Raw genomic sequence first — 26,276 nt, 5'->3', positions numbered from 1 at the left:
TATTGATTCTGGGAAGTATTTCCCATGCAGTTTGAGTCCTGTTCATGAATTCTCTACCTATCCCTATGTCTTCAAGGTTTCTACACAATTTGTCTTCCAATAGATTTAGTGTTTCTGTTTTAATATTCAGATCTTTGATCCATTTAGATGTTAATTTACTATATGGTGATAGGCATGGGTCTAGTTTATTTTTCGGCAATTGGAGAGCCAGTTTTTCCAACACCATTTATTAAAGAGACTATCATTCTTCCATTGAACATGCTTGGCTCCTTTAACAAAGTTAAGGTGGTTGAGTGTGTTTGTACTTGTGGTTGTATCTTCTAAACTATTCCATTGATCTTTGGCTCCGTTTTGATTTCAGTACCATGCTGATTTTACTACTGTTGCTTGGTACGATAACTTCAAGTCAGGGATTGTGATGCCTCCTGCCATGCCTTTGCTGCTTAGAACTGCCTTTGCTATTCTAGGTCTCATCTGGTTCCAGATGAATTTTAGGAGTGATTTCTCTAGATTTATAAGGTATGTTGATAGTATTTTTATTGGGATTGCATTGAATCTGTATAACAGTTTTCAGAAAATGGTCATTTTCACAATGTTTGTTCTTCCTATGCATAAGCAAGTAATATCTTTACATTTTCTGAGATCATCTTCAATTTCTTTTTTCAGTGTAATATAATTTTCCCTATATAGGTCTTTCACTTCTTTCATAAGAGTAATTCCTAGATATTTCATTTTTTTTGCTTGCTAGTCTGAAGAGTGTGGTTTCTATTTCCCTCTCTGTGATTTGTTGTTAGTGTATAGGAATGCTATTGATTTCTAGTTACTGATTTTGTATCCAGCTACATTACTGAACTTATTTATTATTTCTAAGAGTCATTCAATGGAGTTTAGGGGGTCTTCTATGTAGAGTATCATGTCATCTGCAAACAATGATAATTTAATTTCTTCTTTTCCTATCTTTACCCATTTTATTTCTCTCTCTTGTCTAATTGCTCTGGCTAGAACATCCAGTACTATATTAAATAGGAGTGGTGATAAAGGATATCCTTGTCTTGTGCCTGATTTTAAACTAAAGGCTTTCAATATATGGCCATTTAGTATGATACTGGCTGTTGGTTTGTTGTAGATGGCCTTTATTATATTGAGGTAAAGACCATCTATTCCAATTTTCTGTAAAGTTCTTATCATGAATGAATGTTGGACCTTGTCAAAAGCTTTTTCTGCATCTATAGAAATGATCATGTGATTCTTTTTGGCTTTATTGACATGGTGGATTACATTTATTGATTTACATATGTTGAACCATCCTTGCATGCCTAGGGTGAATCCCACTTGGTCATGGTGTATAATCTTCTTGATGATTTGCTGCATCCTTTTTGCCAATATTTTTATTGAGGATTTTTGTACCTGTGCTCATTAGGGAGATTGATCTATAGTTCTCTTTTTTAGTTGGGCCTTTCTCAGGTTTTGGTACTAGAGTAATATTTTCTTCCAGGAATGACTTAGGAAGGATTGCTTCCCTTTCACTTTCATTGAATAGTTTGAGGAGTGTCGGCATTAGGTCTTCTTTGTATTTTTTGCAGAATTCTGCAGTGAATCCGTCTGGGCCTGTGCTCTTCTTTGTAGGTAAGGACTTGATTATTTTAATTTTGTTAATAGAGATTGGGTTATTCAGCAGTTTTACATCCCTTTAGTCTAGCTTTGGTATTTCATATGTTTCTAAGAATCTGTCTTTCTTCTGTGTTATCAAACCTTCGAGAGTAGAGGTTTTCCAAATAGTTGTTCAGGGTCTTCTGTATTTCTGTTGAGTCTGTAGTGATTTCACCTTTTTCATTTCTTGTTGCATGAATTTGAGCTTTTTCTTCCCTTTTTAAAAAAAGGTTGACTGGTGGCTTATCAGTTTTATTTATTCTTTCAAAGAACCAACTCTTTGATTCATTGATTCTTTGGATTGTTTTCTTAGTCTCTATTGTGTTGATTTCTGCTCTGATATTTATAATTTCCTCTCTTCTTTTGGCTGTGGACTTGACTTGCTCTTTGTTTTCTACTGTTTGAGGTGTAGCATCAGGTTAATTATTTGTATTCATTCTCTTTTTCTGAAATGTGAACTCAGTGCAAAAAGTTTCCTCTGAGGACAGCTTTCATTGCATCCCACAGATTCTGGTAAGTTGTATCTGTTTTTTCATTTTCTTGTAGGTAGTGTTTGATTTCTTCTTTAATTTCTTCTGTGACCCACTGATTACTCAATAGTGTGTTATTCAGTTTCCATTGGTTTGTGGGATTTTTGCAGTATCTTTTATCATTAATTTCTAATTTGAAATTGCTATAACATGCAAGGGATGATTTCAACACTTTTGTGTTTTTTAAAATATGTTCTTTGAGTTAATATATTGTTTATTTTAGAGAATGACCCATGTACTGCTGAGAAGAATGTGTATTCTGATGTTGGGTGGAACATTCTGTATATGTCTATGAAGTTCATTTGTTCACAGGTGTGATTCAATTCTATTATTTCTTTGCTCATTTTCTGTCTGGTTGATCTGGGCCTTGTTGTCAATGGTTTGTTAAGGTCTCCTGTTACAATTGTGTTACTGATAATTTGATTTTTCATTTCTGTTAATAGTTGTTTGATATAACTGAGTGTACTGGAATTTGGTGCATATATATTTAAGATAGTTATCTCTTCCTCTTGGAGTTTTCCCCAATGAGTATATAGTGACCTTCTTTGCCCTTTTTGATCATTGTTGGTTTAAAATGCATGCTGTCTGCAAACAAAATGGCTACTCCTGCTGCTTTTTTGTGGATTCCTGTTACATGAAGTATTGTTTTCCATCCTTTGACTTTCAGTCTGTGAGCATACTTCTGGATTAGATGGGTTTCCTGTAAACAGCATATGGTTGGATTTTGTTTCTTTATCCATTGTGCCAGTATGTTTCTTTTGATTGGTGCATTGAGACCATTTACATTAATGGTTATGACTGTTATATGCTGGTTTATTGTTGACATGGTATCTTTCTGCTGTTGCATCTTTATCTTTCTGTTCTGTTTAATTATCTGCTTTCCTTAGTGGTTTTTTCCTTTGTGTATCTAAACTGTCTCTCAATATTTTTTGCAGGGTTGCCTTGGTGTTCATGAAGTTCTTCAGCTGTTCTTTGTCATGAAATATCTTATTTCACCAACTTTTTGAATGATAGTTTTGCAGAATACATCAGTCTAGGTTGGAAATCATTTTGCTTTAGAATCTGGAATACTTCACTCCATGCTCTTCTTGACTTTATTGTTTGTGCTGAGAAGTCTGCTGTGATTCTGATAGGTTTTCCTTTATAGGTGATCTGTCTTTTCTCTCTGACTGTTTTTAATAATCTATTCTTGTGTTGGATTTCTCGGATGGTGATTATTATATGTCTGGGTATAGTTTTATCTTGGTTATGACTATTTGGATTTCTATAGGCTTCACGGAACGTGGTGTCAGTTTCTGATCTCATGCTTGGGAAATTTTCAGCTATTACTTCTCTAAATATCTTCTTGACATCCTTTATGTTGTCCCCTTCTTTTTCATTAGTCCGTATCAATCTTATGTTGCTTTGCTTTGCATCATCTTGCAGTTGTTGAATTCTTATTTCCTGATTCCTTGGTATTTTTAAAAGATCTTTCTTTTCCTGTTCACTAACTGCAAACCTGTCTTCAAGGTCTGAAATTCTATCTTCACTTTCATTGAGGCCACTTTTTACAGCTTTCAGTTTGTCTGATTTCCTGTATATCTCTGTGCATCTGCTTTATATATTCTGTTTGTTTCTTATATTGTTCATCGAGGGATTCTATATTTTTGTTTAGTTCCTCCAATTTTTTAACTGTGTTTTCTTTAGATATATTCAGCATCTCTTTCATTTCTTTTATCATATCTTCTTTTACCTGGGAGATTTTTTCTTTTTTTTTTTTTTATTTAAAGAAAAGGAAAGGAAAAAAAATACATGGAGATAAAAAAAAAAGGGTAGAAATAATACAAAATTACAGACAAACAAAAGATAAGAAATTGCCGGTTGATAAGTTACAAATTGTCATCTTTGAAATAGCTGTTCAGGTTATAGAATTGAAGTTTGAATTCCTTAAAAGCTTCCCGGAGTTGCTTGTTTATTTCAGTAGGTATTATGTCTGATATTTGAGGTGTATGGCATATATTTTCTTCTATATACATTCCCCCTAAGGTTTCCTGGGATGGGCTGGAAGTTTGAGGTTGTAATTTGTTCTTTCGTTTTGTCATTTTCCTATATTTCTGTATTTCAAGTGTTATTTGAAAGCTTCCTCAGGGCCTGTTGGAAATCCACTTCTATTTTCGCAGCACCTGGGACTCTGGCACCTAATTCCCCCAGGCTGCTAGGCCTTTGAAGCCCATAGCACTCATCTGCCTGCTTAGAACTCCACAGTCCCGGATAGGCTGGGCTCCGGAGACAGTGTGCGCCAGCTTGCTTGCTTTGAACTCCACAGTTCTCTGAGCACAGCCTGAACGGGGAGGCAGATGTAGGTGCCTCTGACCTGCCTATCTACTTCACTGCACCCCAAAGGCTCAGGGATCCCAAACAGGCTGGGCTTGGTGGAGAGTGTGCTGGACACTTACTGCAGGCTGCAAGGCCTCCGGAACTGATGATGCTCGCCTGCTTGCTTAGGAAAACCACAGTCCTCCAGACACACAGGGAGGTAGATGCAGGTGCCCCAGCCCTACCCGGCCATTCCACTGCACCCAGGCTGTGCGAGGGTCCCAAATAGGCTAGGATCCGGGGACAGTGTGCACCCGCCTGCTTGCTTAAAACTCCACAGTTCTCCGAGCACAGTAAGAACGGGAGGCGGATCGAACATAGCTTTCTAAGGATACTTGTGTGCAAGAAGTAAACCCTAGGATGCTTATAACTTTGTTTGCTGCTGGCTCCATAAAAGATTAATGGTAAAAATGAAAATATTTGTACATCACATTCATGAAATTTTCATAATTAATTTTTTCATAGATTAATTTTTAGAGTTAATATTTATTGCATCTCAAAATATTAGATATATAATGATAAACAGGTTACATGTTTATAATTATGCTTCCAATAAATTATAGAAAATAATTTAAAACTGGAATGAGTCACTCAATAAAGCATGTTCAAAATAGAAAGGCTCAGTGATGAAGAGTTTCAGTTCTTTCCAATGGATTAATTTTATCTAACTGCAATAGATGATGTCTACAACATTCTGATGGAAATAACAGCATCTTCTAGAGTATTTTTTATCATTACTTCATATGAAGTGCTACTGATAATATCTGTTTTTATCAAGCATCTCAAATTATATCGCTTTGCAAGTGATTGATTGCTCAGTTAATTCAGGACAATAGTAACAGCAGTTTCATTTACACAGGTCTATCTCTGCTTTGTGAAAGGAGAAAATCCTTATGTATATTAGATTAAGAAGCACAATAAATTATCATGCACAGGAGCATAAGGAGAATGAATAGTATTCATGAGGCATTATTTGTTACATAGTGTTATTTTACATCTGTTTAGAGAAAAATGAGGAATTTAGCTCGGCTAACAATGAGCATCTGGGAATAAGGGTTGTGAACAGGAAATAAATGCAGAATTTAGAATAATGATAATTTCATTTTCTCACCAGACATAGAACAGTGTGTGATGTGTCCAGACCAAGAATATGCCAACATTCAGAGAACTCGCTGCCTCCAAAAGTCTGTAATATTCCTGTCTTATGAAGACCCTTTGGGGAAGACACTGGCTGGAATAGCTCTGAGTTTCACTATCATCACTTCTGCTGTTTTGGGGCTCTTTGTGAAACACCGAGACACTCCTATTGTCAAGGCCAACAATCGGGCTCTCAGCTACACCCTGCTCATCTCCCTCACCTTCTGCTTCCTCTGCACCTTGCTCTTCATTGGCCATCCCAACACAGCCACCTGCATCCTCCAGCACACCACATTCGCAGTTGTCTTCACTGTGGCTGTGTCCACTGTCTTGGCCAAAACTATTACTGTGGTGCTGGCCTTTAAGGTCATTGCTCCACACAGAAGTATGAGGCAACTGCTGGTATCAGGGGCACCAAACTCCATCATCCCCATCTGCTCCCTGATCCAGCTCTCTCTCTGTGGAGTTTGGATGGGGACAAATCCACCCTACATTAACACAGATGCACACTCTGAACATGGCCACATCATCATCATGTGCAACAAGGGTTCCCTCACTGCCTTCTACTGTGTCCTGGGATACCTGGGTTCCCTGGCCCTGCTCAGCTTCACTGTGGCTTTCCTGGCCAGGAACCTGCCTGACACCTTCAATGAGGCCAAGTTCCTGACGTTCAGCATGCTGGTGTTCTGCAGTGTGTGGGTCACCTTCCTCCCTGTGTACCACAGCAGCAAGGGGAAGGTGATGGTGGCCATGGAGGTCTTCTCCATGCTGGCCTCCGGTGCAGGGTTGCTGGTCTGCATCTTTGCTCCAAAGTGCTTCATTATTTTGTTCAGATCAGAGAGAAATTCTTTGCATGGATTTAGAGTGAATAAGTATCCTGAGGAAAAAGTGTCTTTTTAAATTAAAAATATTCATTCACTAAATTACAGAAATATTCAAAGGCAATTTAGCGTCATTTGTGCAGTCAAACATTGGACTATACTATGAATTTTGTGGAATAAATGAAAAACAGCTACTTCTTCCCCCAATAATTTTATCATCACTAACACTTTTAATATTCAGCTTTTCAAACTCACTGTTATCTGAATTTGTGTTCAATTTGTTGTAGTCAATGTTACTTTTACACAAATGTATTACATTATTGACTTCTAAATGACTCTTGATTGTTCAGGTAAGTTTACTAATTTCAATACTCTAAACATTTTTTTTTCTTGTTTTCCACTATCAGGGATCGAACTCAAGATGTGCACTTTAGGCAGACAGTTACACCAAGAGCTAAATCCCCAGCCCTAATACTCTAAACTTTATGTTTAGATCACTGTGCCTGACTCCCTTAATATATTTCTATTATTTGTTTTCCAGTAGTTCCATGCTATTTATATGGTGATAACAGCATGATTTGATCATTGTGTGTATAGTTTTTTTTTTCCACAATAACTTTTGCAATACTCATGAGGCTATCTTGTACAATTTTCCTACCTGTGGACTTCAAATTTCTAGATTCTGAGAAGATGGCAGAGCTGTAAGAAGCAGAGTAAACAGCCTGTCTGGGAGAAACAATCCTGATACAGATTATAGCCTTCTGGAGAAGACAAGAAGGAAGCAATTGAGTCCCCTTGACACAGGAGAAACTAAAGAGACAGTTGAAGCCCAAAGAGAGAATAAAAAAGAGAAACTTAAACAGAAGAAGGCAGGAGTTAGCAACACTTTCAACCAGAGGCAGAAGGCTCTGCAAGAAGTGTGGTTGGAACCTGGAGCCACACAGGCACAGTCAAGCTGGTGGCTGGCAAACCTGAAGTCTTCTCATGGGTGCAGCAGTGGGGAGCAGCAGACAGGTGAACTGCACTGGCTGGCAGTAAGTGTGGGGAATCAGTCCTCCTGCATGAGTGGGTGATTGGCCTGGGGCCATTTTGGAGTCAGGCAGTACAAGCTCAAGGCCAGGACTGCAACCAGCTTCATTTAGCCCCTCCTAGCTCAGAGCTAACTAGTGGAAAGTGCTTTGACAAATTTGTGACCCTGCGTGTGGTCCAACAGCCACTGCCGAGGTTTACCTAAAGCTATCCACAACTAACTCTACCTGACTGGTGCATACTAACATGGTGAAGATTCCTTGAATTTAACCAGCTCTGAAGGGAGGCACTAATCTTCCCTGCCCCTACTTGCACTCCAGTAGCCACCAGCAGGCTGGAAAAAGCTGTAAACAGCAGAAATCCCTAGCCAGTATGCTTCAAAGTAATTATAACTAATACAGGAAGTGCCAGGGACCCCACTACCTACTTATTGAAAAGAAATAAGAAACATGACAAGAGGAAGAAGCATTAGGCAGTCTCTGGCCTCCAACCCAAGCAGTACTGGTTCAGGAAATGTAAACATGGAAGAGATCAGGAGTCACACACCTGAAGTTTTTGAAGTAACAGCAACTGAAATAAAGAAACAACTTCATGAGGCTATAAAAGAACTTAGAAATACTATCCTGGATGCAAGCAGAAATCAGAAACATAATAAAATAATTGCTAAACACCTCAAAAGAAGGCACAGATGAAAGAATAGGGGAACACAGAAAATGGGGAAAACCTTCAGTGAAGAATATTTAAAAATTTTAGAATACATGAAACAGATTCAAAGAGATTACCAGGAAAATAAAGCTCCATTGAAAACTGGCAAAACAGCTTGAAAGAAACTAAAGATAGACTATCAAGCCTTGAAGACACATTTGCAGCTTGCGATCATAAAAGGAAAGGTCTCTTAAAAATTAACAAGGAACCAGGAAGTAAAAATACAAAGGCTAGAAGATAACAAGAGAAACTATAACTTAAAAGTACAAAATGTGTGTGAAATAACAGGGGTAAATACAAATGAAATACAAAGGCCATTTACAGAAATAATTAAAGACAATTTCCCAAGTTCAGGAAAAGGAAATAATATTCAGATAAATGAGACATCCAGAAATCTAGCCAGCTGTAAGCCAAATCGATCAATATCCAAACATATAATAATGAAGATCCCAGAAATTCCACACAAAAACAGATTATTCAAAGCTGCCAGAGAAAAGAAACAGATCACCTATACAGGAAAACACATCATAACCTTAAGACTTCTTGATACAAACCATCAAATCAAAAAGAGCTTGGAATGAAGTATTCCAAGTCTTGAAAGAAAATAACCTGCAACCCAAATTGATGTACCCTGAAAAACTATCTCTCAAAATTAATGGAGAAACAAGATGCTTCCATGTCAAAGAGGAACTGGGGGAGTTCATGACCACCAAAACAACCCTACAAAAAATACTGATAGAGAAAGAGAGAAAAGACCATCTCTTCACAAACAGCAGCACTGGGGGCTCACTGAACGGGGCAGAATGTGGAATGAAGGGGAAAAGTAGATAACCAACAGCAGAAAAATAGAATGGCAGACTTGAGGCAAAAATCAGTAATACAGATGGCCTCAATTCACCAATATAAAGAAATACAGGCAGAGTGGATCAGGAGATAGGCTCCATCAGTGTGCTTTACATAATAAGTATATTTAAACTGAAAGAGGGTTTGTAGAGTGAATGTCAAAGATGAGAAAACAATGTTTTATGTGACAGGGAACCAAAAAAAGTGAGGGTAGCTTGCCCATCAGTTGCAGATAGTTTAGAAAGCCATGACATGTTTATACAATGGAAAAGTACTCAGGTATAAGCAAAAAACCTTGAGGCTCTTGTAGACAAATGGATACAGCTGGAGATCATGGCTCAGAGGTAAAAAGGTCCAGAATCGCTTAAGTGAATAACGAGTTGCCTCCCTAGTATAAAAACTAAAACAGTTAGTGGAATCCAAAATGAACAATACATCTCATGAAAGTTAAAGTGAAGGAAATGTATAAAAGGAAATGCAGTCACTATTGTTAATCTATTATCATGATTTAAAACATGTTTTCATTGTTCTGTTTAGTTTGACTTTATTGTTTCAGTTTGTCTACTTGTATTAGATTTGATGGCATGGACAGCTATTCCAAAGATAGAAGGATGTATTATGGTAACTATTTTTGATTTCCTATTAACTTGATTTGAAGCCCTCTGTTGCTTTCACTATTTTGTTGTGAATTATTTAATTTTTTTCTTTTCTGTTTTGTTTGGTATTACCAAGTCTGGTGGTATAGGCAACTACTTTGATGACAATAAGATACAGTATGATAACCATTTTGGTTGGACTATTATCAACTTTTGAAGTCCTATAATGTCTCCAATGTTTTGCTTATATTGGTTTTATTCCATACCATTTTGTTCAATTTTATTATGCCTGACGATATGGGCAGTTATTCTGAACATAACAAGAGGCATTATGGTAGCCATTATTGATCTCCTTATATTTTGTTTTTAAGCCATGTACTATGTTGATCCTTTGGTTTTGACTGACTCGTTTATTTTGTTTTGTCTCATTTGCTTTTATTCTCTTTAAAATAAAAATTTAAAATAAAAATTTCTAGGATTGACTTGTCACATGCAATAAGAAATAGTCTTCCATTTAAGATGGCAAGGCACTGAAAGAATACATTGATTTTAGAGACAACTGGATAGTGTGCAGGAGTTATTCTTCCTATGCATAATCTTTTCCATTTCCTCTTGTTTAACCATCCTTTATTAATGTGAGACATATATCTACCTATGTATGACTTTTTTCTACACATTACACACACATAATTAACATATGATTTTGCCTTTCTCATATTTCTCCCTGCATAATTTTGGAATTCAGTGTACTTCTTGGTTCTCGACACTATCTTAGACACACATGACTGTCAGCATTCAGAATGCATGCCTGTGATGCATATGCCTCTGGACCATACTGGGAATGTTGGCTGACTGTCATTGAACCTGTGTATGAAAGGTTGTAACTGCAAATCATGTGGTTTTAAGGGCACTATGTTGAAGTATTCTCATCTGAGCATGGACTCTTTGAAAGCATTTCAGTAAAAACCTTACATTGAATCATGCAGAGAAGTTCATTTACACCATCCCCAGAAGAACTCATGCAAATTGTTTAGGCTGCCACAAAATCTCCAGAAGGTGATATCTGTGATCTCACTGTCACTGGCTATTTATGAAATCATGATCTATGAAGGTAGATAATTGAACATGTTTTCTATCCTATGTTGTCTTTTGTTTAGATGCTGGACCCCCAGAAGCAAAGCCCAAGGTACAGAGCGATAAATATTTCTCCTACAAAGCAGAGAAGGCTCTTTCAAGTGTGGTCTAAATATACAATAGCACGCACACACAGACACACATGCATGCACACACACTATATGTGGCTGACACTGAAAATTGCATCTATTTTCAAGCTTAGGTTTTGAGGATACCTCTAAGAGTTCTCTTTCATTACTTTCATCTCCTACAGTCCCCACTCTTTGTATTTACGTGGAATTGCATCACTTGCCTTCTCCAAAAGACAAGAAGCAAGCATGGGAAAGGAAATGTCATTATTGGTGGGATTTTCCTCCTCTGCACACATTTCCCACAAGCACCAACAACAAAAGGCCATAAAATCAGTTATTCTTTCTTGACCAGTAAGAGCCATCTTCATTTGTGTATTTGTGCTGTATTGTTGGAACAGGCAAAGCCTAGGGGCCCCATGGGTGAATGGAGCAAAGTTCATTCCACTATATCTCTGTAATGTCCATCTCATCCATGCTCAGACACTCCTTACTTCAATTTGTCATGTTTGTTCATATTTTCTTTTGCTTTTTAGATGTGAGAAGAGAGCATTCTCCTTTTCATCTTTATATCTTCCAATTTTGAAGACAGCTTTCTGAAAGTACCAGTCCACTTTTTTGTCTACTTTATTAAATTATCCCTGTTCTACCTCCTACCTGAGTGTGTTCACTAAAGTAATGTGATATCTTTTGAAACACAAGTTATAGAACAATGTTGATTAATGACAGGGCTTATTGATAAGAAGGAACAGCAAACCCTCATTTCCACAAAGACAAGAATGTACTTATAGTTCTTTTATTCTGCACATAATTCCTAATATGCAGATATTTTGCTCCAGACAAAGCTTAAGAAAGTAGAAATATGTAAGAGTTTTATCTCCAAGTCTTTCTTGTGCTTCCAAGGGGTCCATGAACAACATCTACTTTAAATATTCATAGGGTGAGTTCTGGAGCCAAAGGGTGTACTGGCTTAATTAATGGGCAAAATGTTAGAGAATTTCAGAGGAGGACTTACGATCCTGAGATAAAAGTATATACTAGCCAAAGTAAAAATGGCTTGTGTCTAATTTATCTGATATTACAGATTATAGGAACTGCCTACGTTTTGAATCAGTGATGGCAGGGTTAATAATTGATTCTTTCCTGCTGTACAACTGTCAGATATAGTGGAATAGAGAATATATATATATATATATATATATATATATATACTCACTAATATACTTTTCAATATTCTCCTTATATAAGAAAATATGACATTCATATATATGGCCATATACAATATTTTCTTTTCTTTTTTTAATTTAAAGAGAAAAAAAGGATAGAAATAATACAGAATTTCAGAAAAATAAACAGTAAGAAATCACTAGTTGATAAGTTACATATTGTCATCTTAGAAGTAATTATTCAAGTCAAAGAATTAAAGCATACAACGTGATATTCAAATAATGACACTGCAAACAGGTCTGCTCAATGATCCAATAAAAACTTAGTAATATGGTTATCAGTCCTACACACTTGTTTTGTATCTTAAAGAAAGTAAGATTAAACATGTCAAAATAGAACAAAACAGTTCATAAGGAAACAATTTAAAGAAACACAGATTTCAAAGCAAGTCCACTGGAGGTCTTCACTATCTTATTGTCTCTAGTTTTCTTCCAAATAGTTGTCCCCGTCTTCACACACATTGAATATATACTGAACATCATAGAACTAATCAAATCATTACAGGATGATGAAGGCTTTTTAGGTCTTCAAGACCTGATTTGGGGGAAGTCAATAATGGCTACCATAATGTCTCTCATTCTCTTTGAAGTAGCTGTCTTTATGTATGCTCTAATTGAACATAAGGGAATAGACTAATATCACTGTGAAAAGTGAATAATACTATTGCTGGATTTTGTATATCATCATGCCACAGAATTAGCATTGGGTTTCTTAGTGTCTCTTCTTCTTCAGAGTATCTGTTCATTACATTATGTATTATATAATCTGTTCCTGTAAATAGTTTAGAAATTCTTCCCACGTGTGAATCTCCACATGTATATCTATCCTTCCTGTATTTTAGGGAAAAACATATCAAATCAAGACAACAAAACAAATTCCTAGAAAAACATGAAATGAAAAAGACATATAAGACCACAATATTAGGTAATCTACAGTAGTTAGTATGCTTTCTCTTGTTATTTTCAATAGAATTGTCCACATTATCAGGTATTATATGGTTAAGCATAGCATTACATAGCTATTTTTATAAAAACACATCTTTGGAGACATTGTAGGACTTGAAAGCAGTTAATAATCAAAACTGGAATGGATATCTTTTACCTCCTGTCATCTTCAGAGTAGTTGTCTCTACTCTTAGAATTGATTCAGTCAAGCATACCAAATTCAAATAAAATCAGTCAAGGCAAAATAACTGTCTAACAAACCAGTTTAAATAAGATCAGTCATAATAAGACAATGTAAGTAATACAGAATTTCAGTTTAAGTTAATAGGAAATTAAGGATAGCTACCATGGTATAACCTGTTATTTTGGGGTTAGCTGTCTGTTCCCTCAAATCTCATATGAGTAGACAGACCAGAACAAGATATAATCAAACTAAACAGAACAATAAGACTACTGTGGCTTTTAAATTCTGATACACTTTTAACAATGTCCTCTGCCTTCCTTTTTAGGCAGTTCCTCACCTTTCCCCTTCTCAGGATGCTCTGTATATTTTGAGTCCCACTAGATCCTTTTGTTTTTACACTAAGGAGTCAACCTGTAATCTATCTGAGTATTGCTGAAGCTTTTTACCCCTGAGTTAATCTTGAGAAGTACTCCTTTATTTACTAAAGTCACAAGTTTTTCCTTCCTTCTAGCTGGGTAGTTCTACACTGCACAAAAGTGTCACAACTTTCCAACCTATCTTTGGTTGCTGGAAGAGTTGTTCCTATTTCTCTCTGGTTTCCTGTCACGTATAGCATTGTTTTCTCATCTTTGACTTTCAGCTTATTAACCCTCTTTCAGGTTGAGTGTATTTCCTATTCAGAGCCTCATGATGGATACTGCCTCCTAATCTACTCTGCCTGCATTTCTTTTTTGTTAGTGTATCAAGGCTATCTATATTAAAAATTATAGCTTACCGTCTCTGCCTCATCACTGCTATTCTATTGTTCTGCTATTGTTTGTCCACTTTACTCCTTCATTCAACTGTCTGCCCTGTTCATTGAGACCTCTCTGCCATTGTTGCTGTAATCTTGATGTTTGTTCCTCTCACTCTCTCTAGAATGTTTTGAAAAGCTAACTTTAGTTTCTGTCAAGGCATTTTGCCAGCTTTCAATGGAGTATTCAGTTTCCTGGTAATTTCTTTGGATCTGTTTCATGTATTCTAGATTTTGTTTATATTTTTCATCAAAGACTTCTTTTTCTGAGTTCCTCCATTCTTCCATCTGTGTTCTCTTGGGAGGGGCTTATCATTTCTTTAATTAATCTTTTTATATCTTGCCTCACTTGGATCAGAAGTATAGTTTTAAATTCATCTATGAGGTCATGAGGGTATTTTTTTTATGTCCACTGATGCTGTGTCTAATATTGCACGATTACTGCACTGATTCTTTTCTGTATTTACCTCTGCTGGGCTTATTTTCTCAGGGTCAGGGGCTGAAGGTTTTTTTTTAATTTCTATTTATTGTCATGTTTCTGCTTTCTTTCAGACAGGTGTGTCCTGGGGGTCTCTGGCCTTCTCCATATTGCTTAGGGTCTTTCAATAGCTTGCTGACTGGAGTTTTGCTGCCCTCCCTAATTTGCTGTTATCTGAGGTACAGGCAAGGATGCAGGGATGGTGCAGGCTAGCCTCTAGCATCTGAGCCAGTCAACCCACAATTTCCTTCAGGGACTTATGTTGTACCTTGTAGAAGTCACCAAGTCATGACCTTTTTATCCTTGGCTATTGGGACACACAGGCACAGCTCAGCCCCAGAAGATCCCACCATTCCTCTCTGCAACTGATGCTGCTGTGGTGCCAGGCTTTGTCCAACTCCAAGATGTCCTCCAGCCAGGGACAGCAGCTGCGGGACCCAATAGCCAGCACTCACCGTGAATCAAGGCAACTTCTCCGCTTGACTCCAATCCATGCCGTGCCGCATCCTCCCGCCAAGGGCTCAGGACTCAACAATTCCTGTTATTGGCAGATGTGGCTTCAGCTCGATCTTGAATCACCTGACTCCATGGTGCTACCAGCACACTGTGGACTGGTCTCAGTGAGCTGGCAGGGCTCCAGTCCTACATTCGCATTTTCCTTTTCTGCAGAGGTAGATCCTAACTTGGTGTGGTTTTTCCACGTCTAGATCAGCAGTCTGCCTTTTCAGAAAACTGCACAGTGCGGTGCCCAGCTTGGCTCCCAGGCACATGGTCCTCTCGATGGCCTCCTCCAGAGCAGGGCCCCAGGACTGAATTTCCAGTACTTACCAAGAGATCATAAAGCTCTCCTCCTTGGCTCCACTTTAGACTGCGCCGCGTCTTCCTGTCAAGGACCCGGAACTGATGATTCCTGTTACTGGCAGCTGTGGCTTCAGCAGGACTTTGGATCTTTGAACTCTAGGGTGCACCCAGCACAGTGTGGAATGGGTCTCAGTGGGTGTGTCAAGCTACAGCCCTCCATCGTGCTTTTCCTTCCTCTTCCTACTTTTACTTTTCCCTTCGGTTTCCTCCTAGCTTAATAAAAATCATCCTCCAATCGTCTGGCCCTCTCCATGATGTCAAATTCTAGCATCTGAGTTGCCTTCCTTGCAGAGGCTCTCCATCCAACCCCCTATCAAGCCGCCATTTTCTCAATTCCATATACAATATTTTCGTGTTAATTTTTTGCCTGAGTAATACTCTGTCTTATAGTATTAGCATAATTATACTCATATCAATTTTGGATATACTAATCTTTAATTGGTTTTTAGCTCTGTGTATTAACAGAGACAGATCTGTGGTTTAAAAAAACTAAATAAAAAATTGTGTGTTTAGTGGTAAGAGTTAATTCAAGTTATTAAGCTAGTTCAGCTTAAAAATAAAAGGTAAATACAAGAAAAAGAATAAAAGTTAAAACCAAGAAGGGAGATAAAGCTATTGCCTTCCAGAAGGAAAATATTCTAAATTATATGACAGCTCATTCCTAAACTTACGGATGGACTTGGGAAAAAACCTTAAAAATGTAGAGTAAAAATTTTTCTGTAAACAAGCTAAATAACGAGTTATCTTTTCCATAAATACACAAGGCCACCAGCTTCAAACAAGTCCTCTCCACTCCCCTTATCTATGAAAGTCCAAAGCAAAGAAAGCATACTGGCAAAGCCACTTTGACAATTTCCTTCTGGTGGAAATCTAATGAAAGATTTTTTTTCATACTATTCTTTCCAATAAATACACCTCTGTTGTTATTAAAATGATGCTGAGAGTGGAAAGGTCTTTGGCACAGGCAATAGACCCTTGGTCTCTGTCTTAGTTATGCTCTTCACTGAGACAAAATACCTGATGCCCAAGTTGGGAAACAAAAGGTTTATTTCTTACAGTTTTGAAGGTTTCAGTCCACACTCAGTTGGCTCCCAGGCAGGCGGGCATGGCTGGGCCATTGTTCATGGTGACTGCAAACAGCAAAACAGCAAGCTGGAACCAGCAACAAAGCAAGATACACCTTATTCCTGCCATTACATCACATCCTGGCTCCACCTCTATGTGGATGGAGCACTGACACCATCGATCCAAGCACTAGACAATGAACCAATCACAAATACACAATGCAAACTCATGAGGCCTGGAGGACAGAGACATAAACTATTGCATTCCACCCCTGGTCCCCAGGACTCTTGTACATCCTTTATACAAAAAATATTTAGTCCACCTCCAAGAGTTGTCAAAATCCTAATAGTTTCAGCATTGCTGAATAGTCCAAGTCACAAGTCTCCTCCAAGATCTATGGCAAACTCTTAACTGTAACACCCTGTATAAATGAAACAAGGTTAAAATTTTTGAAATGCAAAGGCACAAGATAAACTTTACCATTCCAAAAGTTACAAACAGGGGAATAGAAAGCATTGGAAACAAAGCAAGTCCAACATCCAGCAGGACAAACATTAAGTCCTAGAGTTCCATGCTCAGCATCTGAAGCAATCTGGTTGCAAGCTCCAAAAGACTTGGGTGATTTCACCCCCAGGGCACTTCTGGCAAATTCAACTCCTGCAGCTTCTCTTAAATCCTCTCTGCTTGCTTTTTGCAGCTTTCCTTGGATCATCCACATTCCTGGCTTTTCCAAACTGCTGGGGTCTCCACTGCACCTTTGGCTTCACACTTACATCTTCACAAATTGCCTTCTCAGGGGCACACTGCTTGGCCAGCCATGCCCTTTGCAATCGAGGTGGAAGCCGTCTTACTCTCAGAATTCATGCATTTTCCTTGCACCTAAAAATCAGCACCTTGTGGATGCTTCCAAGGTTTGCTGCTAGCTGGCACAGTAGCCAGACTTTCTCTCTCTTGGCTGTAGGAGCCAGTTGCCTGGATTACAGGGCTCTGTTTACCTGATTGTGAGAAAAAGCTTCTCTACATTACCACCATTCTGGAACCTCATATGGCCTTTGTCGCCATTCTGAACCTCATGTGGCCTCTGTCACCATTTTGGAACCTCAGGTGGCCTCTGTTGCATTCTGGAGCATGGCAGTCTGCAGCTTTTTCCTCAGAGCAAATTCTTTCACCTTTACAGTGAGGCTGCCCAGAGTGGGGACCCGCTTCCTGGGATGCCCTGGGGCCATCTTTCTTATCTCTCTGTTTCCCCTCAGGAATCAAAATCTCAACTCTGTCTTTTCAATCCACAGCCTTCCTGGAATTTTCCTTCTGGCCAATCTCACAGCATTGCAAATTATCCTGCTAGGCTCTTTGCTCTTGATTCCAAACATAAAGCTGTCTAAAAGCCCCAACAGTAGCCATGCCACAGCCTCAATGTTCTATTGCTTTTTAATTTTCTTTTCAAGATTAACCAGTCCATTGCCCTTTGTCTCAGTCTCAGGCAAAGTCTCTAGGCATGAGCAAAATGCAGACAAACTTTCTGCCAAGCCATAACACACATGATGTGGAGTCCAACCCCCAATGCAGTCCTTCTTAGCAGAAACCTCCCAAGCCTGCTCTTTACCATGAGGTTTTCTATCAGCCTTCTGGTCTCTGGAGCTCTGACTAGAATCTCCTCTACAGAATAGCCTAAGATGCTCCAGCTCTATGCAACCAGGAGACATGTCCAAACCTTTCCAAAGCCTGCTCACAAGCCATTTCCAAAGCCTCTCGAAAAACAGGGTCAGATATAGTCAGAGCAAATGACCCCACTCTTTGGTACCAAATTCTGTCTTAGTTACTTTATGCTCATCGCTGAGACAAAATACCTGATGCCCAAGTTGGGAAAGGAAAGGTTTATTTCTTACAGTTTTTGGAGGTTTCAGTCCACACTCAGTTGGCTCCCAGGGAGGTGGGCATGGCTGGGCCATAGTTCATGGTGGCTGCAAACAGCAAAACAATAAGCTGGAACCAGCAACAAAGCAAGACACACCTTCTTCCTGCCATTACATCACATCCTGGCTCCACCTCTATGTGGGTGGAGCACTGACACAATCAATCCAAGCACTGGAAAATGAACCAATCACAAATACACAATGCAAACTCATGAGGCCTGAGGGATACAGACATAAACCATGACAGTCTCTAATTACATTGCATTGTGTGACACAAAATAGATAGAATGAATGCTATCTGTATTTTGCTATCCTTTTTGCACATATAAACAAAGGATCACACAGGAATATATTAACAGGCATTTTTACCAGCAATTAACTTCCAAAACCTCTGGAGATGGTTCAAGTCTCCTACACAGAAATATGACACATGGATCCAAAAGATAGACGAGCACAATATTCTGCAGTTGAAGTGCTCTAGGATGACCAATGATATCTGTAGAATAAAAGGTCACAAGTCCAAAAGTTCATATTTTTTAGTGATGTGAATCAGAGAGGTGGGTGGGAGTTGCAGCAGAGATCTAGGGAAAAGAAACATTTCAGGCACTGAATGTAATGTAAAACAGAGCCATTTTGCATCAGGTATAATGGCCCCAATTAGCAACACAATGGAGACCTTGATATGTGTAAGGCTGACACTTTTACTTCCAGGAAAATATAATTCTTTCTGAATCCAAAGACTTCAGCTGAGATGCATTTAAAAACTGACAAGCAAATATACCTTGGAGAATACAAAAAGTCTACCATTACTTACATATAATCAAATGGTTGAGAAAGTCTCTCCAATTCCCAGATGGTGCTTTCCTCCTAATGCTGACTGCCTGAGGAGGCCCATGTACTATTTACCCTTTGAAAATATGTTCTACTCTATATCCATTACCACTGGTCCATTCAGTGTGTTCTATATTAAATCCCAAACATTCTAAAGTATATATTTTCCTTTCAAAATTGTATACCTGTTTCAGGTTTACTGTTTTTGAGGCTGAATCACTCCCTATATGATACAAAATTATTGTCCTGTGGCAAAGACAGAAAGTTTTAAAGAATATGTTTGATTTAGAAATGGGGTTGGATCAGTGGTTGCTCTTGGGAAATGTAGATGAAACTCATCATTTGGCAAATTGCTCAGCCATGTGCCTCTTCTCAGAAAGCTTCGGCCTTTTTTTCCTGTTGTGAGTAGCCAGACAGGAATGCTTTGCTTCTCTATCAGAACAAAAATAGAGTATCATTTACATGTCTGCACAAGATAAAATTCCATGTTCCTAATATGTATCTCCCATAATGAGTAGTAATACCTCACAAATACAAACACAAATATATATATATATATATATATATATATATATATATATATACCACATATGGTTTTTATACACATGTATACTTATGAAAAAATTGATAAATTATGCAGATACTCACAATAGTACTTAATACTGAAATATTTATAATAAACCTGCTGTAAGGAATGTTATGCAAGTGTATTATCTTTCTTGGCACATCTCATCCTTCATTGTGCTTAACCTTCTTATCATGTTGTGAAATCACTTGATTGCTTTCTCATAAAACACAGTGAGATAAAAGGTGGTTCAAAGTGGCATTATGCAATTAACACTTTTAAAGAAGAGCAAAGAATGATATATGTGGGCTTACGAAAGAGAAAAGAAGAAATAATGAATTGAGTGTCACATCAAGCAAAATTGACTCATTGGCTTTGGGAAATTCAGAAACAGAGAAAACTTTCATATCAATTTCAAGCAAAGTTCCTGTAGATAAAATGAGACCAAATAAATAAACAAATAAAATGACACCAAATGCTTTTCCAGAAACTGTGATAGATTTTGAAAAATTCCTTCAACAAACAAGAGGGAGACAGGGTTGCTCGGATAATTATGACTAAGAGAACTTTGTAAAGGTGAGACACCAACATAAAGGGAAGCCCAGATTTAAAACAGGAGTTCTAGAACAACTTCCCAGAAGAACACAGAATACAGTTCAAAAGCATGAGAAAGGGTATCAAAATTTTCTGGCTTTAGGAGAAAGAAGAAAGTCTATTCACAATTGGAAAACTACAAAGCAGTAAAAGGAGCAGAAAATTTTCATGTTAAAAGAGAAGATAGACACCATTCCTGTGCCTTTTCATAATAAACCAGAAGGTAATACAAAGCAAAAAGAGGAAGAAAAAAGAAACAAGGTGATGATTGAAGACTGGATAAAACAGAAATGTATACAGCTGTCAATGAAATACAAATCTAAGTTTAAAAAAAGAGGAAGAGAGAAAAAACAGCAGAAAGAGCAACAATACCAGTTTAAACTAAAATTACTACTAGAAAGGTACAGACAGAAGAAGAAACACAGGAAGAATTTCTGAGGCTTGAAAAGAAGGTAAGGAAAAAAGCAGAAAATGCAGGGAAAAAACTGTTGCTGTTGAAATTACCAGGTTTAAAGAAAGGCATTTATATAAACTTGAATTGAGAATTCTAGATAGCCAAAGGAAGAAGGAGGAGAAGAAGGAGGAAGAAGAAGAGAGCAATGAGGAGGAAGAAAAAGAAGAGAAGGAAGAGGAGGAAGAGAAGAAAGGAAAAAGAAGAAGAAGAAGAAGAAGAAGAAGAAGAAGAAGAAGAAGAAGAAGAAGAAGAAGAAGAAGAAGAAGAAGAGGAAGAAGAAGAAGAACAGAAGAAGAAGAAGAAGAAGAAGAAGAAGAAGAAGAAGAAGAAGAAGAAGAAGAAGAAGAAGAAGAAGAAGAAGAAGAAGAAGAATAGCAGAAGGAGCAAAATGAATGAACAAGGTTGAAAATAATATTAATAGAAATGTCTCCTTCATGAATCCACCAAAGCTATGGAAGAATGGACTAAAAGCATGAAACCAACAGTTTTGTGGTCACATCTAAACATCCCACACAGAGGTATTGTGACCTGAAGAATTTAGAGAAATTTAGAGAATTTAGGAACTTAGAGAAAACTATGAGATAATGAAATTGCTGTTCATTCAATAGGGGTTCTAACATACCGAGTAATACTGGGACAGTAAGACTAAGTATTTTCTTTTAAGCACCACTAGACTGGACAACTAGAGACCAACATGGTGGAGCAGTAAACAACAGAGACAACAACCTTTCTGAGAGTCACCATCCAGACTGGAATATAGTATTTTGAGAAATACAAGAAGGAGGGAAGTGGGTCCACTGAACGCAGGAAAAATCAGAAATGCAAACTGAAGCTCACAGAGAAAGGAAAGGGAGAAACTGCAGTGAAAAAGAAAGCAGCTGACAGTGCTCTCTCCCTGAGACAGGACTCACTGCACAAGAGGAGCAGTTCAAACTTGCAGACCCAGTGTGATGCTGACAGTGGTGACCCCAGAGGCCTCTGCAAAGAGACATGGTGGTGCAGGGGAGCAGCAGATGTGAGGGACTGCACTGGTTGGCAGTAAGTGCAGAGCACTTAGTCTACCCTCGGGAGAGCACAATTAACCAGGGGCCATCTTGGAGATGGACTGACTGAGCTCAGAACCCAGAACTGCTGCCACTTCCATCTAGTGGCTCCCAGCTGGGTTCAGACCCATGAAAACTGCTTGGACAGTGGCAAGTCCAAAGACTCTGGTCTCAAGGCAGACCTGCTGAGAGTATTCACAATCCCACAATGAAGCTACTGCTGGCTTACCGGGAGAGATCTGAACAAATCGAGACATGGTCTTCACAAGTGGTAGAGACCACTGGAAGTGGATTTTTTCTCTTTCCCCCCTTTCTCCTTTGTTATTTGATCTTGTTTTTGCATTCATGGGTGTGAGTGTGGTTCCTAGACTCTGTGTTGTTGTGTTTCTAATTTGTCCTTTCATTCACTTCTCCCTTTTCTCTTTTGCTTCAGGCTTCTGCAACATCTTCCCAAAGTTGGCATGATCCTATTTTTCTTCTGAGCCTGTTTATAATCTCTTATTCTTCCACTTCTCTATTTTGTGCTTAATTCATTTTAAATTTTAACCCTGAGTGCACAATTGACTCATGTGCTGCATGTAATTTTCCAGTATGTGTTTGATTGTGTTATATAACCACAAATCTAGTTCATATGGTTAAAAGTAGCAAATTAAGTGTTATCTCAGTTTCTCATTTTCTAGATGTTTGATGCTATTCATACCACTGTACCAAAAATGGACATAATTGCTCAAAACAGCTATTGGTCCTGACATTCTATGACTTTGACTAGTCATGAATTTGACTAAGGGTCACAGATAATACTGTGGTACAAGTCTAAAGAACCGGGGACGAGGCCATATGAGCAACAACTTCTTATCTCCAGCAAACTGAAGAGGTGAGATCTTCCAACAGACTCAAAACCCAAAAACCAGCTACACCTGGAAGATACCTCAGAGAAATAGAAATAATCTAGGGACCCTAAACACTAGCAATAAAGCAAAACACCAAGGTAATTTATAAGCATCACCACAGGAATTAAACTAAAGTTCAACAAAGGCAAATCCAAGGGGTCCTGAAGCAGGACAATCCAAAAGCCTCCCACCTGGCCTCTCTGAAATGATAACATCAAAGCAATTGAATGAGGCTCTGGAAAAAGTGAAATCAGAAACAGTCTCTCAGATAAAGACTATACTTAGTGACACTAAATCAGTTACAGACAAAAAATTAGATGAATTTTAAAAAATTATGAAAGGTCAATGTATGAAAGAAATAGAGTCCACAAAGCAGATGTTCTGGAGAATAAAATTCTATTCAAAGTATTGAAAGGAGATTAGGCCATTACAAAGACAGGATCTGAGATAATGAAGACAGGCTTTCAGTTAGAAATCAAGAAAGAAAAATTTCTCCTTACAAAAAAAGTAATAAGATCTAAGGGAGCAATAAAACCCAAAATGTGTAAATTTTGTTGTAATAAAGAGAGGGAAAGAAAAGTGCCAAGAAGGATACAACAGCAAGAGTATTTAGGTGTGTTACATAGAAGATCATATTAATATTTTTGATTGGATTACTGAACACAACTGTTTGCAGTCTCACTGTTTGAATGTTCACTTTGTGTGCTTTGATCTTGTGACCTGAAACACTGTTTCTAAGATGATAGCGAGTAATCTATTAACTGGTGATAACTTACTGTTTTTTTTTTTTTTTTTTTTTTTTGTAGTTCTGAATTACTTGTACCCTTACACTGTTTTGTTTTGTTCTGCTTTTTTTCTCTTTTTCCTTTTAAATAAAAAAAATAGCAAGGGACCATGATAAATCAATTCAACAGCTGCTAGATGAGAAAAAGAAGAATAAGGTAAGAGTGCATGAATGGGCGTCATAATGAATCTCACAAGACCTACAATGTCTCCAATGTTTTGGTTTTGTCGGTTTTGTTCTTTACTGTTTTGTTCAATTTTATTATAACTGATGATATAGGCAATTCTATTAGAGATAGCGGGAGGCATTATGGTATCCATTATTGATCACCTTGTATTATGCTTTTACATTATCTATTATGTCCACCTTTTTGATTTGATTGACTCTGTTCTGTTATGTCACATTTGGTTCTACTCCCTTCCAAAAAAGTAATAAGAACTGTGGGAGTAACAAAACCCAAAATGTGTAATTGTCGTTGTACAAAAGAGAGGAAAAGAAAGTGCTCTAAATGATATAACTGCATGTATGTTTAAGTGTATAAGATAGAAAATAATATCACTGAGTTTTATTGGATCATTGAACAGAGCTGTTTGCTGTCTCACTGTTGGAATTTCCACTTTGCAGGCTCTGGCTTTGTGACTTGAACAATTATTTCTGAGATGACAGTATGTAATCCATTAACTAGTGATTTCCTACTGTTTATTTCTTTCTGTAAATCTGTATAACTTGTACCCTTACTCTGCTTTTTTTTCTCCTTAAATAAAATTTTTTTAAAAAGTGCATGAATGAATGAAAAAGGAAGAGATACCACAAATGATATTTAATAACGTTCACAGACATCATGGCAGGAAACTTTCCTGATAGGGAAAGAGAATTTGATATGCAGATAAGCCAGGCATATACAACTCCAATTAGCCATGATCAAAAACGGAGCATCACCACAGAGGAGAAACAACCTACGATGTGCCGTGCAGAAGGCATCAAAGCAGCAATCAGCAGCAGGCTTTCATTTCCATTTTATTCTACCTGTGCTACAAGCCTTCTGGGGAAAACACACACACACACACACACACACACACACACACACACACACACAGAATGGAGCTTGCATCTTCCACAAATCCATTAAACAAACCCAGAACCATGCTAATTCCAGGCAGTGGACTAACTGAGTACCACACAGTCTTACTTAAGTATTCCACATTAATCTACATTCATACTCATAAATCCAGCCATCTATAAATAGATCCTATTTCTGGCATAAGGTTTTTGGAGGAGATCTAGACACAAGCCATATCACCTACAATCTGTATGTACACACTTTCAAGACATTCCTCACTCCACAATTTTTATGCGTATAAAAAATTATAAAAATTTCTTTCTTTCTACCTTTCGTTCACTTATTCTTCCTTTTTTTGCCTTAGCTCCTTTTGGTCACCTTTTGATCCTCTCAGTTGCTCATTTTTTCTCATTTCCTCCATCTCCCATCTCTTTCTCTGTCATTGGTAAATCCTTTGTATTTCTGGACACTGAGAGCAGAAAACACACTAAACATGCTTTAAACTCTACATCAATCAGTAATGGCCCTTGGGTATTGATAGGTACTGTTCGCAGTCTACCATGCAGTCGTAAAGTTCTCTACTCCTCTGGAAGAGCTTTTGTCCAACTCAGCTCAAACAATCAGCACAATAAAAAGAGAAAGCAAGATGATGAGATGCCTCAAAAATACACAGCTTCTCAGAGCTTCATTTGCAGGCATAGGAAAGGAGACTTTTTCAGGATAATTACTTGAAATCAAATGTTTTCAATGTTTTTATAGAAGACAAAGAAAACATAATCAGAAGGTGCATGGGGCTAATAAATAAATTCAGCAAAGTATCAGGATAAAAAATCAACCACCCAAAATCTGTAACAGTTTTGTAACTCATAATGACCCTATTGCCAAAGAAATCGGGAAAAGAAATCCCTCTCATGTTTACTAAAAAAATTAAATACACAAGAGCCAAGCTAATCCAAAAGGTGAAAAAACTATAGTGAAAACTGTACCTCTTTTAAGAAAGATACTGAAGAGGACTTAAAAATGGAAGACAGTCTCCATCCTGGGAAACTGAAGTAATTTTGCAAAAATAGCCAGATTACAAAATGTATCCATATGGATGAGAGAGTTTAATGTAATACCAATAAAATTACTAATGTCACAGTACTGTTCAAACATTTAAAAAGTACAAGGGTACTAGTATAAAACAGAAGACACAGAAACAGTATTTACATTTAGCATCTGATATTTAAAAATGGACTTACAAATAAATGCTGAAGAACAGATAGCCTTTCTAAAAAAAATGCTAATGGGAACACTGGTTTTCAAAGTGAAGAAGAATGAATCTCAACTCAGATCTCTAATCTTGCAGTATAAACAAATAGAAAGTGACTAAAGACTGATATATAAAGTGAAAACACTGAATCTGCTAAAAGATAAAATAAGTAAAACACTTGAAGACATTGCAATATGCTTCTACTTGTTGAACAGAACCACAATTACATAAAGAATAGTTTCTAGAATCATTAATGGGATTATATCTAAATGAATAACACCTGTACAAAAAATGGATAATCAAAAGAGTAAAGATGAAACCCAGCACCGGAGAAAGGAAAAATTGTGCCAGCTACCCATCTGTTGGAAGAAAAATAGTGAGAGCAAGAGAGAAAATCTAAAATAAAATAAAAGATTTGCTAGGCATTGCGGTTCATGTCTGTAATTTCAGCGTGCAGAGACTGAGGCAGG

At 37.6% G+C, this 26,276-nt stretch overlaps 1 protein-coding gene across 1 annotated transcript in view; it reads left to right on the top strand.

Moving 5' to 3' along the window:
• Positions 1–20,185, top strand: part of LOC134471102 (vomeronasal type-2 receptor 116-like) — a 40,883-nt gene extending 20,698 nt beyond the window's left edge. The window contains exons 6-7 of the mRNA XM_063229067.1: positions 5,650–6,536; positions 20,051–20,185. Coding sequence (XP_063085137.1) covers positions 5,650–6,536; positions 20,051–20,185 — 1,022 coding nt within the window. The remainder of the gene's footprint in view (positions 1–5,649; positions 6,537–20,050) is intronic.
• Positions 20,186–26,276: the final 6,091 nt, after the last annotated feature.

Source organism: Cavia porcellus, unplaced genomic scaffold (assembly GCF_034190915.1).
Source record: "Cavia porcellus strain 051 isolate PalLab524CR breed Dunkin Hartley unplaced genomic scaffold, mCavPor4.1 scaffold_17, whole genome shotgun sequence".
Classification (NCBI taxonomy): domain Eukaryota; kingdom Metazoa; phylum Chordata; class Mammalia; order Rodentia; family Caviidae; genus Cavia; species Cavia porcellus.
This window is presented reverse-complemented; position numbering and strand designations above follow the sequence as displayed.